The following is a 12,241-nucleotide window of genomic DNA, read 5'->3' on the forward strand; positions in this document are numbered from 1 at the left end:
GACTTTTTTTCCCATCGTGTCTGTATGCTCACCCTGACCCCAGCCCATCCCTCCCCTTCCAAGAGTAATTTATTAATTAACCAAGGTCACATTTTCTTTTTTTTTTTAATTTTTTTTTTCAACGTTTATTTATTTTTGGGACAGAGAGAGACAGAGCATGAACGGGGGAGGGGCACAGAGAGAGGGAGACACAGAATCGGAAACAGGCTCCAGGCTCTGAGCCGTCAGCCCAGAGCCTGACGCGGGACTCGAACTCATGGACCGTGAGATCGTGACCTGGCTGAAGTCGGACGCTTAACCGACTGCGCCACCCAGGCGCCCCAAGGTCACATTTTCTGATGCATTCTGATCAAACATTCTGATACATACGTGGTTAGGGGGAATTTGTATGTTTTAGGTTTAAATTTTATGTCTTGCTGATATTGGCAACATATCATGTATGCTACATGGTCCAGCCTTCCATGGAGTGGGTTCTATTGATGACCGAAGGATACTCTTTTTAAAAACACTTTACAGGGGCGCCTGGGTGGCTCAGTCGGTTACGCGGCCAGCTTCAGCTCAGGTCATGATCTCACAGTCCGTGAGCTCGAGCCCCGCGTCGGGCTCTGTGCTGACTGCTCGGAGCCCGGAGCCTGCTTCGGATTCTGTGTCTCCCTCTCTCTGGCCCTCCCCCATTCATGCTCTGTCTCTCTCTGTCTCAAAAATAAATAAACATTAAAAAAATAAATTAAAAAAAATCATAAAAACACTTTACAGATTTTTTTTTCCTAAATCTGTATGATGCATTTTTAGTCTTGCTATTAACATCAATAGTAAGTGTATATTAAGTGTATGCTATGCACTGGATAGATACGAACTATTTTACCACTGTGTAATCATCATACCAGCTCTGAATTTGATGCCATCCTATTTCAGCATCGTACAGGCAGTCCTGGAGACATAAACAGGCTTAGCAATTCACATAGCTAATAAGTGACAGAGTTCATCCCTGTTGTTTTGTGTTTTTTTTTTTTTTTTTTTTTTTTTGCTGTAAAACTCAAGATTTTTAGCTACTAAAGTAAATTAGTTTCCTTAGATAATACTTTCTGTCCAAATAGAATTCCAGAGTTTTCTAAACATCTGTTTCCTCATCTGATTCTACATTCACTACATAGACTACCCATTTCAACTGTTGTTTATCCATTTTTGTGGTTGCAAATGTCACTTCAGAGGCAGAGCCCCGTTCAGGTAGTTAAAAGTGACATAATTGAGACTAGGTCCTCAATCTTATGATTACTAGCTCTAGGTTTTTTTTTTTAATGTTTATTTATTTATTTTTGAGAGAAAGAGAGAGAGAGAGAGAGCGTTAGCAGGGAGGGGCAGAGAGAGAGGAAGGGAGAGAATCCCAAGCAGGCTCCACACTGTCAGCGCAGAACCTGTCTTGGGACCAACCTCACGAACCATGAAATCTTGACCTGAGCCCAAATCAAGAGTCAGATGCTTAACCAACTGAGCCACCCAAGCACACTTCTGGGTTATTTTTTATAAGTATAGGCTTAACCAAAGCATACTGAACATTATTTAACTCTTTCTCAGTATTCATATCACAAATGATCAGAATTTTCTCAAAGGTAGAGACTATAATGCATAACATATAATTACTGATTCCTAACATTAAATATGTTCTCTATAATGGTTGCCCAATACATTTTTGGCTTAATGAACTCAATATAATGTGATTACTAGTTTCTAAATTATTTTTTGTATGTATATCAACAGATGTTATTGTGGTACATGCGGCTTAATGGGTCTCTATGCTTCTTGATACCTATGCTCTTTTTAAAGTAGATTTTTCTGCCCCTTTCCCTCAGTCAGAGCATGAGCTATATACTTCATTCAGTTGGCCTGGCTGTATTAACTCCACTATTTTGAAAATCTGGTTTTAATGTGCTGAAGTCTGGGAACTACAGTATGTAGGCTGTGGGGAAGGCTTGAGAAATCCTTGAACTAGTGTGCAAGAGTTCAAGTGTAGGCTTTTTTTGTCTTCAGATCTCCACAGGCCTGGAAACACACCACACACACATACACACACACACACACACACACACACACACACACACACACACACTTCAGTTTATTTAAAACTGAACAAGAGTCATTTTGTTTAGCTATTTTAGCATTAAAACTGTTGTTTCCTATTTGTATTTATTCATTTTATTAGCAAGTGTTGAGTGTTGACAACTGGCCAGAACTAAATATCTTTCCACAATAATTAGACTATCTTTAGAAATTATCAGTAGCCACCAAGAGGCAGTAGGAAGAGAGGGCTAGTGTTCACTGTCACAACATGCTACTGCTTAGAAAATTCTGTCTCAAGCCAAATACTCTTACACACAAACTTGTATATCAGCAAGGAAGATTTTCCTTTCATGTGCCTGACAAGATTTTACGCTTAAGTTCACTTCAGACAAACTGAACAGTATTTTAGAGAGAGCTTGGTTAATGTTCTATTTAGTTTCAGGCAACAAGAAACTGAGTCATTAGATTAAACCCATGCTCTAGTGGAATCAACTTTTGGGGACCATTCCAAATGACAAAGGACTCCCTGGGTTCTTACACTTTGTTCATATAATCTACCTATCTTCAATTATTACTTGTTTATAGCATTTATTAATGTAATAAGCAAATCTTCTGGAGTTATAGATAAAGATAACTGAAACATTGATTGGCCCTAATGAAATGCTTGCTGTGGAATGAAACTAACACAGACATACACACACACACACACACACACACACACACGCACATGCGCACACACACACACACACCTATACGTTACTCCTCTCTGTTCTGATTCAAGTTTGGAAGACATTGAGACAAAAAAACATGAAGTATGTAAATGAAAACTAAAGCACACATTTTACTGTAAATATAGTTGATCAAAGTACAAAACAAAATTGGATCACTGTACTTCCTTCATTCCATTAAATTTACCCTCTCAGCCACAGGAAATGCAAAGGCAAGCCCAAACTGTAAATAATAGTAACACTATAGTAACAAAGCAGACAAGTGACCTGCCTTCATGAAGCATACATTCTAGTAAGAAAGAGAAACATTAAGAGAAATATATAAGTGGGTTATATAGAATGTTAGAAGGTGAGAAATGCTATGTGGAAACATACATGAAGAAAAATGGAGAGGGATATATGGGGGATAACAATTTGATCAGTGATGATTTTGCTAAGGTGACATTAGCAAAGAACTGAAGAAGGTGAAAAGATGAACCATATAGATGGGGGAGGAGTGCTTCAGGTACATGTGGAAAGGTCCTGAAGTTCATGCCCACCTGGTGTGTTTGAGGAACAGTAAAGGTACTAATGGGACCAGAATGAAGCAAGAGAGGAGGAAACCCGTAGAAATGAAGTCACCCAGTGATGGAGGAGGCATGGAGATAGCTGCTCTCGGTGAAATCAGGTATTAATGGAAGAATTTGAATAGAGCAGTGACACGAATAAACTTAAAATTGAAAAGGATCATATGGATTCTGTGATGAAAATGGCCTGCAGTGAGGCATGAGAAATTGTGCAAATTAGTTAGGGTGCTATTTCCATCTAGTCCAGACCAGACCTGTTATGACATTTCTGGAAATGGTGATAGGTGTTTTTTGTGTCATTATATTTTGTGGGTATAAATATCAGAAGATTTGTTAGTGATTAGGTGTGGGAGAGAAGAATGACTACTAAGATACAGCCCGAGCAACAGGCAAGAGCAAATTTCATTAGCCAGAATGAAAAGAGGAACAATTTTATATTGGGCATATTAAATGTGAAATGTCTTTTGACATCTAATTAAAGCTATTGAGTCGGCAGTTGGGTATGGGTTTAGGGAAGAAGTCTGGATTAGAAGTATACATTTGGGGTCTTGAGCATTTAAGTACTACTTAGAACTTGGAGGTTGGATAGGTTATTAAGGGAGTCAACGCGGAAGTCATCCAAAGACTGTTTTGGAAATGCTGAGGCGGTGACGAGTACCAGGAATGGGGACCCAGAGGAGCCCATGTCCTGAAGCTGACTTTGGGGGAAAAAAGCATATCAAGGACAAGGGAGAGATCAGTTCTGTCTAACGCGGCTCAGAAGTCCAGTTAAAAACAAGCCAACAAAACAAAGAACAGAAACAAAGACTGTGAACCAATCAGTGGTTTTACTATTGTGGAATTTACTGGAGGTGTTGAAAAGAGCAGTTTCAGTGCAGAAGTTGCTGGAGAGTTGGAAACATGATGGAGATGGTCTCAAGAGTGAATGAGAAGACAACAATTGAGAAAAAGTAGAATGCAAAACTCTGTCCCCAAATTTTTCCCTAAATACGGGTTCCAGATGGCACATTATCACTTATTAGGAAGAAAGACAAGAGTGGATGGGTATGGCAAGGTATGTCTAAGAAATCTGGGAAATTGTAGATGGTTCCTTCAATGTACCCAGTGAGACAGTGATCAGGGCCACCAGCTGAGAATAAAGATGCAGTAGGATGGCTGGAGACCTGAGGAGAAAGTCTCAGGCATGTAGGAAAGTGAGTAAAGTAGGGAAATATACTTTAATAGCTGGACAGAATTGCAGGTCGTAAGGCGTGCTCAGGTATCACAGAGGCATTCTACATTAGCTGCACGTCCGACTTTCAGATACGTCATGTTTGCATAGTATTTTCCTACTCCTTACATTTTTCTAGAAAATAAAATCAATTGGCTTTTTTTTTACACAAATGAGCTTCTTTCAAAAAGGAGGTTTTACATGAGGATCACAAGTGACAAAACAAGACTTCTTGACCTTAAAAAGTCTTCATTGTTCATCGAAATAGATTCCTAAACATTTTGTTAAAGGGCCAGCAGTTTAAAGCCAGGAGGGCACACATACACATTTTTGGAAACGCCGCTGCCCTGAATTGAAAACCTCAGTTCTCGCTCTCAGTTTAATAACATAAATCAGAACTCGTTTGCCTAAGTGAGAAAAGAAAAGATCATCTAAATCCGTTGATTTTTATCTATCTTAGAATCCCTCAGGGCAGGTGGTTTGTCTTAATGTCCTGTGAAATGTGCAGAATCATTCTGTGCACATAAAGTGCACTCTACCAGATGGTACTTGATGGCTGTATTCCTCTTTAACATGAACGAATATTAGTTTAGAGAAGATTTGTTTTCTTTTTCAAAATTCCTTTTTTTCCAATGCCTAAGCACAGCGCTTATTGAGACAAATACTTTTGTGCCCCTGTTGGTGCTTCTGAAAAATGGGGGAACTGAATTACATGCAGTGAGCTGTCTGGGTGAGCAGTTAGAAACAGCAGTGGCCTTGGTCTTTAAAGATATTCTTTGTCCTGCAAGCACAAATTAAAGGAAAATTAGCTTTGTCGTAGTTCACCATGTTGTCAAACATCTATCAGAAAACCAGTGACTGAATTCCATGATGTGCTAGCTATCCAAAGTGCGCATCGCTCAATCATGTAACCAAGGATATTTAACCTCGGGTTGTTTACCTGAGGCCACACAAAACATTAGCTGGTTTTCCATTTGCTCGCCATTCCTCAAATTCATGAGGCACGTCCCCATGTCACTGCCTTTTCCTTGGCCATGCCCTCTGCCAGAATTCCCTTCCCCACATGACTTGCTGTCTCCCCTTTCACAAGCGTCTGCCAACTTTTCACATTTTCCTGATGACCCATACATGATGGCAAGCCTGCCTCCGCCCCTCCCTGTATGTCCTTCCCAAAATATGCTATATTACAGCTGCACTTACGCAGATCTGAAAGCTGTATATTTTCATTAATTATTCTGCTTGGTCTCTGGCGCCCCCCCTTACAGTCCAAGTTGCACGAAGGAAGAATCCTTGTCTGTGTGGCTCCCGGAATTTTGTCTCATTGGAGCCTCAGTGCTTATTCACACAGCACAGATGGTTAATGAATATTTGGTGCATCAATGAGTGAATACTGTATGCGTTATTCTTGTTAGCTTCCTCTTATAGTCAGGCGTCCTGTCTGAGCGGAGGTGGCTCCAGGGCTGTGAGTGAGGGGCGTGGTTCTGGAACCTTCCCAGTTCATGCTGGGATAACCCCCCAGGGAGATGACTACTCCCCCCCAGACCTTGTGTGAGAGGCTCACATTGGACTCGGCTCATCAAAAATAAAGTCATAGAAAATGTATGTGTACAAAGGATGAGAAATTCCCTTCTGTTCTCTCTGTCTAGTGTCTTAATTGACACTAACCTCTCCCTTAAAAAAAAAATTAAGTTTATTTATTTATTTTGAGAGAAAGAGAGAGCAGGAAAGGGGAAGAGAGGGAAAGAGAGAGAGGGAGGGAGGGAATCCCAAGCAGGGTCCACACTGTCAGTGCAGAGCCAGGTGTGGGGCTTGATCCCCTGAACCATGAGATCATGACCTGAGCCAAAATCAAGAGTCAGAGGTTTACCCGACTGAGCCACCCAGGAGCCCCATGCCCTCTCTATTTTTCAGATGAAATGATAACTATTAATTTCCATGTTAAAAAAAAAAAACAGATGTATCTTCCAATGAAGTAAGTTACAGGAACTCTAATTGGAGTGGTAACAAAGCCCTTGGTCTTTCTCATTCACCTACATGGTTACTGTGAGGTTTAAATGAGATGATGCATGCAAAGATCGTTCCCAGCACAAAGTAAGAAGTCAATCAATGTTAACTTAAGGATTCGTTGTTCAAAACCATATTTGAATTTCTACCCATCATTCAGAGACAGCTGGCTAGACTCACATATAGAAAAAAAAAAAGACTATGTATAAAATGTTTTCAGAAAGGCATTTTAGGTCATAAATATGCATATGGTCAAATCTTATTACAACAAGGATCATTGCTTTTTCTGACTTTTCCATGTTTACCTTTTATGTCCTATTTCTTCCTTTAAAGCATGTCTTTCCCTAAATACTGACAGTAGGAGATACAGAGTATTTACACAAGTGCTGACACTTGTAGTGGTTAGATTTCAGAGCTCTCGTCCAGATAACACTCTTCCCCCTTGCTTCCTTGACTGAGAAATTATAAATCCTCCCTAATTACTACACCACTGGCCACGGGTCCTAAAACAACCACAGAGGATTGGCTAAAAGAATAAAAGAAACAAAACAATCGGATAAGGATTTCCTTCCAAATCCTGGGTCTTCAAGCTTTCTAGTGTGGGCACAACGTCATATAGGAATGAGGTAGTTGGGGGTACCTGGGTGGCTCAGCTGGTTAAGCTTCTGACCCTTGGTTTCAGCTCAGGTCATGAATGGTCTCATGGTTTGTGGATCAAGTCCTGCATCCATGGAGCCTGCGTGGGATTCTCTCTCTCCCTCTCTGTGCCCCTCCCCTGCTCGTGCTCTCTCCCTCTCTCAAAATAAATAAAGAAACTTAAAAAAAATTAAGTAGAAAAAAAGAATGAAGTAGGTAAGGTGCCTGGGTAGTTCATTCGGTTGGGCATCTGACTCTTTATCTCAGCTCAGGTCTTGATCTCAGCTCAGGTCTTGATCTGAGTTCAGGCCTTGTGTTGCGCTCCATGCAAGGCATGGAACTTACTTAAAAATAAACCAACCAACAAACAAATCATTTTAAAAAGTATGACATAGGCAAAGTACTGGCTCTCACATTTCTTAAAGTCTGAGGTATTTAAAGGGCCAAACAAAACTGGAAGAAATATTTCAAGGTACCTCAGGAATAGAAAGTAATTAATGTGGATGAAAAAATGGGAAGTTCTTTAGGAATTTCTCTTTGTTATTATTTTAGTAACATAACAATACAATGACTTACATAAATAAAATGATGCAACATTCACCATGCTCTCATCCCACAGCAATAATGTTAAGTGTTAGAGTAGACCCGATACATTAGAAGAAAGGCTACCATTAATCTGAACCTAACTGTATCCACACAAATCTATCTTATTTCAGAATCCATTACTTCTGGCTCATTGAAAATACAAACAATAAATTGTCTCTCAGAAAACAACAACCACATGCCAATGAACAAATAAAAAGAAATTGATTATATCTATAACTATATGACAGGTAAAAATGACTGATTGAGGGGCGCCTGGGTGGCTCAGTCGGTTGAGAGTCCGACTTTGGCTCAGGTCATGATCTCCCAGTTCACGGGTTCGAGCCCTGTGTAGGGCTCTGTATTGACAGCTCAGAGCCTGGGACCTGCTTGTGTGTCTCCCTCTCTCTGTGCCCCTCCCCTAATTGCACTCTGTCTCTCTCTGTTTCTCAAAATGAATGAACATTAAATTTTTTTTTAAATGACTGATTGAAAGAAAAAAACAACAGAAAAAGTTCAGTGTGCACTTTTTAGTGATAAAATGCAGTCTCTTAATGATGTAGGCAGCCCAGGTCCGAGGACGCTGAGTGGGTCTCACAGGACCAGCCAGCCAGGAGGGTCCCTGATGTGCATAGGACAGAAGTGAAACATGAGCCAGCAGGAGGTGAGGGCACACTTTATTGAAGGTCCAGAGAGACCAGGTACGGATAGAATGTCGGGGAGACTCGGAAAGGAAAGGAGAGAGAGTCTCCTCTTTGTTCAGAATCTGGGGTTTTTACTGAGGATCGTGGTCTGATGTACACTTCCCCTAACCAGTCAGACCAAGAAAAAACGTCCAGGTGTCCTCCATAGCTGACTTATTCCCTGAAGCCAAGAGTCTCGGTGTTGAGGTGTCTAACATGGGGGTTCTGAAATTTCCCTAGCATGGCCTCAATCGGCCATTCTTGTCCAGTCACTCCTTAGATGTTTCTGTTATACTGGAAGACTCCAGAGAAATCATTAACTCCTTGTACCTTGCAAGGATATAGTACAAGACGTGAATAAGGTGAGGGTTGGTCTTAGAAAGGAAGCTGGAAAATGAGTAAAAAGCAGATTTTTATGGACTCCTTTGGTCTCCCTGTCTCACCAATATAGCATAATTCTGTGTTTCTTCAAAAGTTGACTGTGTCATTATTTGTAGTTCTGTTTTATCTTTTTTGGCTAATACTCGCCTGGCAAAGAACAAGAAATGATGAAAATATCAAGCATCTGCGATCAATTCCATTGAGCCTGTTTAAAAACAGTATTTTTTTTCTTGCTCTCTACTCTCAGATTTCTATTATAATTAATTTTAGATTTTAAATTGAAAGTTTAGATTTAGACATATATGGAATGTTTCAAAGATATTACCCTAGGTAGTTTATTATTTCATTGTATTTTACTATTTTATTCCATTGTGTTTTATTGTATATCTGTAATAATGTAACAGTGTTACTCAAAAGAAATAAAACGTATGTCTGAAAAAAGTGATCACTTTGCTTAATTAAAATTTGACTGCAGGGAGGGTACAAGGAAAACATCAGGGCCACCAGGAAGATGGTCATTACTGGGATCCATGAAGAAGAAAGCAGTGGGGAAGGGGATCAGATACAGATTTACACTGCAGACAGTTTGGGGATGGACCCAGTGGGATTTGCTGATGGGGTGCACTGGAGAGTAGGAATGAGCAATTAAAGTCAAGATATGAGGCCTGAGCAAAAAGGGGGGTGGGGGTTGCAGTCGCCACGATCACTGAGATAACTAAGACCGAGAACAATAGGCTGTTGTTTTCTTGAGGGCAGAGGAGGGAGAGAGAGAGCAGGACTTGGGGGTTTGAACATTTTAAATTGGGGATGGTTGTCACTCATCCAAGTGGGTGTTCAGGTGGGCAGGGGATATGCCTAAAATGCTGAGGAAAGGCTGGGGTTAGGGATATATACTCAAAGTCCAAAGCTATAGGTTTTGTCTTCTCTGAATTGAGTGAAGGTGGGGAAAAAGAAAAAAAAAAAAGAGTAATATTTTTTGGAAACTTTCAACGCACCAGATGTTAGTCTGTGTGCCCAGACATAAATCATTTCAGTTAAACCTCCCAATAGTGATTAACTTTTGTATTGTTCTAGTTCTCATTTACAAATGAAGAAATTGAAAAATAATCACATATCTAGTCAGTGGAGCCAGTTTTGAATTCGGGCTTTTGGCTTCAGGTTCGAGATTCTTAACCACAGAGCTCCCTGACTCGATATATTCTCAGCAGAAAAAGGAATTTCTCTGCACTGCAAACATTTATGCAGAGTGTAGCGATACACTCGGGTAAAATTAAGTACACAAACCTTAGGAAAGTCATTACTATATTTCCACGCCAGGTAAGATTACGTATGTGTGAAGAAAATACTATTCTTGCTCACTCTTACTACGTTCACATGAGATAAAATGACAGGATGCTGAGGTCAGATATGAAATTCTGTATTTTACCTCCTGCCATCAGCTCATTTTTTATTCTTTAAGAGTCTCATGGATATCCTGTAATGTTGGTTTCAAGCTTCTATATTGTACTGTACTGACTAGGAGGGTATCAATCACTTGATAATTTAGTCGTGTTTTCTCTCTGAAGGCAACTGATCGAGAGGGAGACCCAATAACATATGCCATTGAGAATGGAGATCCCCAGCGAGTTTTTAATCTTTCAGAAACGTAAGTTAAAAATGATTTCAAAATTTATTTAAAAAAAAAAGCATTAAACATTGTATTGGTACCAAGGGAACAGACTTCTAATCAGAGACTTTCAGCTGTTTGTAGTTTTATTTTACTTTTTGTTCCCCATGAATGTTAATGAGGTCTGGGGCGGGGGATAATTCTGAGTTCAGAAATATTACCCAGGAGACTATTTATTTTAAACATTTTTACTAGGTAAAATCCACTGAGGTGGAAACATTTTATTTGTAGGCTGGGATTAATTAGATCCCTTTAAAGTTGTCAGTTACTCATAATAACAAGGGCATTTCTACAAAGAGTAACGTGGCGCTAAATTGTTCATTCAAAGAGAATTGTGTAAGACAAAGCATAAATTCCAAGTTAAAGTACCACCAAAATCCATCCTTCAGTTTTTGAGTAAAGTACATATAGTCTTAAACAGCTCACACAAAATATTGAGTGTCCCTGCCAGACCTCCTGGGGTCTCTATCAGTGTGACTGTACCCAGCTCTCTGAGCACAGCAGAGACATGTTAGTCATCACCAGGAGAAAGTCAGGAGGAACACTGAACCCTTGAGAGATCACTGGCTTCCTTCTGCAAGATCACAGTAAGCTTGCTTCTGTCCCACATGGCTGGTCGTTAAAGAGTCATGCTCGCTACCTCTCTGGTTCTTTCTGTGTGGCCCTGAGTTGCTTTACTCCCTAAAAGTATGGAAGCCTAAAGTTGGCCCATGGTTATAAAGTGAACATTTTGACAAATGACCCAGGCATTGCTTCAGTCTCACAAATATCCTGTACATAAGGCCAACTCAAGAGGGCCATGTGTGGTCACTGGTCTTGGGAAAAGCACCTATAATGTCAAGTCCACTAGGATGTTCCAACTGTGAGTTAGTACACAGTTAGAAACAGTATTGCTCAGACTTTTAGATTTCACACATGAGTAAACTTACATTTAAAAAATGGAAAGACTTAACTATTTTGAATTTTCTCCGATAGGTATGTACAGATCTTAAGTAGCTAAAGTTTACAATCATCCTGAAATGAATAAAACTTTTTCAAGGGACATTTTTCACTGTAATCAATACTGTGTGGTACTTGTTTTAAAATACAGATACAGATCACTAGAATAAAGTTAAGGGTCTAGAAATAACCCCTAACATTTATGGCCAATCGGTTCCCTCCACCCCCAAAAAAAGTCCAAAACAATCCCATCAGGAAAGAATAATCTTTTCAATAAATGAAGTTTGGGGCAACATACAAAAGAATGAAGTTTTGTCTTTATCTTCTTGCCATTTGCAAAGATTAGCTCAACTGGATCATAGACCTGAATATTAGAGGTAAAAAAATTTATATAACTCTTAGAAGAAAATACAGTAAATCTGTAGGCAATGTTGTTTTTAGATATGACACTAAAGTACAAGTGATTAAATGACAAGATGGATAAGTTGGACTTCATCAAAATTTGGAAAATACGTGATTTAGAGGACATGATCAAGAAAGTGAAGACCACACTCAGCCTGAGAGAAAATATTTTATTTAAATGTTTATTCATTTTTGAGAGAGAGAGAGAGAGAGAAGGCAGGGGAGGTCAGAGAGAGAGGGGGACAGAGGATCCAAAGAAGGCTCTGAGCTGTCAGCACAGAGCCTGATGTGGGGCTTGAACCCATGAACCGTGAAATCGACCTGAGTGGAAGTCAGATGCTTAACTGACTGAGCCACCCACGTTCCCCTTAAATAAAGCAGATAAT

At 39.9% G+C, this 12,241-nt stretch overlaps 1 protein-coding gene across 7 annotated transcripts in view; it reads left to right on the forward strand.

Annotated features, from left to right (window-relative positions):
• The window catches only part of PCDH15 (protocadherin related 15), a 1,256,363-nt gene that overhangs the window by 975,373 nt on the left and 268,749 nt on the right, over positions 1–12,241 (forward strand). For all 7 annotated transcript variants that reach the window (XR_006299724.1, XM_043596132.1, XM_043596136.1 and 4 more), the window contains one exon: positions 10,414–10,493. Coding sequence is in view for 6 of the 7 variants with exons in the window: in XM_043596132.1 (XP_043452067.1) it covers positions 10,414–10,493 (80 nt within the window). In the remaining variant the exon portion in view is untranslated. The remainder of the gene's footprint in view (positions 1–10,413; positions 10,494–12,241) is intronic.

Source organism: Prionailurus bengalensis, chromosome D2 (genome assembly GCF_016509475.1).
Source record: "Prionailurus bengalensis isolate Pbe53 chromosome D2, Fcat_Pben_1.1_paternal_pri, whole genome shotgun sequence".
NCBI lineage: Eukaryota > Metazoa > Chordata > Mammalia > Carnivora > Felidae > Prionailurus > Prionailurus bengalensis.